The 4,452-nt window shown below is 46.6% G+C and overlaps 1 protein-coding gene across 1 annotated transcript in view; it reads right to left on the reverse strand.

Moving 5' to 3' along the window:
* TMED8 (transmembrane p24 trafficking protein family member 8) overlaps positions 1-4,447 on the reverse strand; it is a gene marked incomplete at its 5' end in the record, with an annotated part of 24,026 nt that extends 19,579 nt beyond the window's left edge. The window contains one exon of the mRNA XM_007459793.1: positions 4,384-4,447. Within this exon, the coding sequence (XP_007459855.1) occupies positions 4,384-4,447 (64 nt within the window). The remainder of the gene's footprint in view (positions 1-4,383) is intronic.
* Positions 4,448-4,452: the final 5 nt, after the last annotated feature.

Genomic DNA, 4,452 nt, shown 5'->3' on the forward strand with positions numbered 1-4,452 from the left:
CCCCTGCATCGGCAGGCGGACTCTCAACCACTGCGCCACGAGGGAAGCCCTGCAGTCCTGTTTTAAAGAGAGAGAAAACAGGGCTTCCCTGGTGGCGCAGTGGTTGAGAGTCCTCCTGCCAACACAGGGGATGCAGGTTTGGGCCCTGGTTCGGGAGGATCCCACATGCAGCAGAGCAACTAGGCCCGAGCTTCACAGCTGCTGGGCCTGCGCTCTAGAGCCCGTGAGCCACAACTACTGAGCCCGCGCGCCTAGAGCCCGTGCCCCGCAACAAGAGAAGCTACCGCAATGAGAAGCCCATGCACCGCAACAAAGAGTAGCCCACGCTCGCCCGCCGCAACTAGAGAAAGCCCGTGCGCAGCAACGAAGACCCAACACAACCAATAAATAAATAAATTAATTAATTAATTTTTAAAAAAACCCAACAGAAACCCAAAAACCACTGGGGCTCTTTGGCATAGACTTCCATTCTTTTGCTCCACCTAATATAGTAACCACCAATTTTTAAATTTTAATTGAAATCGAAATAGCCACAGATAAGCAACATTTCCATCACTGCAGAAAGACTTATTGCACTGCTCTAAGTCCTACATAAGAATAATGAACAAGTTCACCTGACCTGTTTGCAGTCCTTGAGGTCTACATACATCAATAGCTCTCAGGGTCATATATACCAGACCAAGTTCTGCTCACTTCAAGGTCATAACAGACTTTGCCCTTTATTTTCCCCAAAGCTCCCTAAACTTAAAAAACAAACAAACGACGAAAGAAAGAAAAGCCCTGTTCTTAAGTGATGTAACATATGCCTCAGAGAGTTTCACTATATAAAGAGTGATCTCTCTCTCCTCTTGGGAACTGAAGGACCCAGGTGCCCCCAAATAAAAGACTATTAAAAACAATTACAGTTCATAAAACAACAAGAACACTATGACCAATAGAGAGCTTAGTTCAGAAGAACATCAACATTTTTCTTACTTTATAACCAAAACCGCAGCTGACAAACACGAAGACCCTCAAAAGGGATTCTTTGCCTAGAATACTTTTAAAAAACAAGTCATGATTATTCTGGATAATTATAAATTCCTGCTTTGAAGGAAGAAGACACACTGAAAAAAGTCAAAACCCTTAATTCAATAACAACTGAATGTCCAATCTCATTTCTTATTGCTGAGAGAATGACAGAAACCTCTTTTGTTGTTATTGTTGCTTTTGGCCGTGTGGCATGTGCGATCTTCAAACCAGGGATTGAACCTGCTCCCCTGGCAGTAGAAGCACGGAGTCTTCAACCACTGGACCACCAGGGAAGTCCCCCGAAACCTCTTTTGATTTCATTCTTAGGCCTCTATTGCTTACTCATTGGATCATTTTCCAGAGGAAGGTGGCAGAAAGATCCAATCAAACAAACTACTAGTTCCAAGCAGTGTTTTGAGTTTACTCCCAAGCCTATACAACTCTGAGTTAAGCCAAATGCATGCTTTGCACACCACTTTGGAAACCCAGCTGAACTCTAACTCAAGGTTTCTCAACAGCTGCACTACTGACATCTGGGCCAGATAACTCTTCATTGTGGGGGCAGTTCTGTGCATTGGAGTCTGTTTAGCAGGTTCGCTGGCCTCTACCCACAAGATGTCAGTAACAGCACTTCCCCTCCTCCCCAACCCAAGTTGTGACAATCAAAATGTCCCCTGGGAGAGGCAAAATTGCTGCTGGTTGAGAACAACTGCTTTCACCTAAAGAGCATTCTTGATATCTCAACCCTAATTCCTCATATTCATTTGATGCTCCTTCAAACCTGTGTTGAGACTTTGTCTCACAATCCAGCAAATATTTACAGAACTTCTAGGACACATCAAGGACTCTAGGAGAGAAACAGACAAGATAGATTCTGTCCCTACCCTTAAGCTGGTTTCTTGGGAGTGATAGATTCTGTCCCTACCCTTAAGCTGGTTTCTTGGGGGTACGTACATAAAGAATTGTAATAGGGACTTCCCTGGTGGTCCAGTGGTTAGGACTCTGTGCTTCCACTGCAGGGGGCGAGGGTTTAATCCCTGGTCAGGGAACTAAGATCCCACATGCCGCGCAGCAAGAATTGCAATAAAAGACACCCACTTATATAAAATTTTGAATTATCGATTTTTCTTCCTGGGTACTCTCATCTTACCAAACTAAAAACCCCTAGACTGCAAAGACCATAACCTGCCCTAGAATACCAATACTTGATTAATGGCCAATAAGAATAAAAAATAAACTATTCTGAACTTCATCATAACAAGGTGACAATTTCAGACAGACAGTAAAAACCCCGCACCTAACTTGAGCAAGTAAGTTAACTTCTCTCAGCTGTAGTTTGTTCTTCTGTAAAACGGGGAGGAAATGACTGTTGACAGGATTTAAGTCAGATAATACAAGGAAATCTTTTTCCACATTCTGGCACAGAGTAAGCATTCAATTAATGTAAGCTATCATTACTATTATTTTATTAGCTATTTTATTAGCAACAAATCTTACCTCAAGGGGAAGAGCTTGCTCTGAGCTACAATAACAAACCCCTACATGACATAAAAGAAATCAACACTCACGCTGCTTTCTGAGGGCAAGAAGAAGAAAGTAATCATAAGTATTTCCATCAACATCCTGGGAGGAAAATGTGAATGCAGGAACCAATTACAAGGTTTGGGGGTGGGGGGGGAGACACACTCAGAGACAAACCCACTATCCTCCAATACATTCCTGGAGTATTCTTAAGACCTTTCTGTTTAAAATGCTTGGGTATATTTGCCACAAGGATCTAAAGAGGAAGTAAAAAAAAAAAAAAAATCCTTAATTTATAAATATTAACACATGCAAGGGACAGATGTTTATGAGACTTCCTAAGTGTTCATTTGCTTAATCGTTCAGAAAGTATGCTTAAAATTTCTATTGCTATAATGTTAAATACATGCCAGCAATTCTGAATTTACTACAAAGCATAAGAGTTCATAAGAAGGAAAAAAGACAACAATTGTTAGATATTTTAAAGTAAGAGAATATAAAGTCACATGAAAAAGCTGGGTGACTCAAAGCTGTGTGTGTGTGTTTGACCCAAGCAGCATTAGGAAATGGGAGATATTTAGGATAGAAGTAAAAGACAGGGAAAGTCACCATACCGGGAGATACACATCCAGCAACACCTCCTCTGACAGCACGCGGAGTTTCGCTGAGCAAAAACAGACCTTATTCTCATAATGGATAACACCAGTTTACTGTGTACCGTGGCTTAGGCACCAAGTGCCTCATACATAGTGGTCCACGCAATCCTATAGTGCCCACATTTTATAGATGAGGAAACAAACACAGATTAGTGACTTGCCCAAGTAAATTAAAGATTCACACTCCAACCCAGGCATCATGGCACCACCTCTACCGCTATACTTCATGGTGTCTATTTTAATTTCAGAACTGGAAATTTAATTTTTACTTGCTACTTAGTGAGACCAGTACTCTCCCCCTACCTACCCTTCCGTATTTCAAATGAGCATCTTTTTAGTTGCATCCCGTGTGGTGACGATAAGGAGGCTCGGAAGGTAAGTGTAATCACTGGACACTTTTCGCCTTCTGACACTGACAATGAAGTAATCCACACGGAGGAACTAGCGTGGGTGGAAGTAAGACAGTCTCCGGAACAAGAGGAGGGTCCCGGAGAATGAGGGAGGTCGCCAAATTTCCTATTTCAGCCCCGATTTCCTGCCTTGGCTCTGGCCGCTATGTTCATTCAAAAGACCCCAGAGCCCACCTATTTCCAACTGCGCTTTTCATCTCGCCTACTCTGAGAGGCGGAGAGGATAGATGCGAGTTGAGGCGCGGGGGCCTATATGTAGGGAGGCTAGAGCAAACGGGATTCTGGACAGATGAAGGCGAGGCTGCCTATTCGGATGGGGGCAGAGAGGCGCGTGGAAAGGCTGGGACCTGGGACAGAGGTGAGGATCGGGGTGGGGAGCCAGAGCCAGGGGCAGCAAGGCCAGTGGGGTCGGGGTCGGCAGCCAAGGAGTGATGGGCAGGCGTGCTGAAGCTGAAGAGGCGCCAGGGTCAGAGATGCCCTGTCACTACCATCTGGGCTGCTCTGAGAAAGGAAGCGGGGCAGGAACCAAGGCATTTCGAAAGAGGAGTAGAAAATAATCTCGAGCGAAGACCAGGCCCGAAGGATGGCGGCGGCGGGGGCGGGAGTCGCGGCCCGGGGTAGCCAGGCCCGGGCAGGAGCGAAGGCAGGGGCTCCGCGCGCTAAAGGGCTGCCCAGGCCGGTCCGCTCCTCCGGGCAGCGCGGGGCAGAGCGCGGCCGAGCCTCGCACCGAGGTGCGGGGCCCCGAGGCCGGCGGCACCCACCCGCCGGCGCCCGGCCTTGCGTACCTGAGGCGGCCGCCTGGCTCCCCTCCACTCCCGGGCCGTCCCCGACGCCGCGCGCCGGCCCTCGGCGGG

Source organism: Lipotes vexillifer, unplaced genomic scaffold (genome assembly GCF_000442215.2).
Source record: "Lipotes vexillifer unplaced genomic scaffold, Lipotes_vexillifer_v1.1 scaffold39, whole genome shotgun sequence".
NCBI classification, from domain to species: domain Eukaryota; kingdom Metazoa; phylum Chordata; class Mammalia; order Artiodactyla; family Lipotidae; genus Lipotes; species Lipotes vexillifer.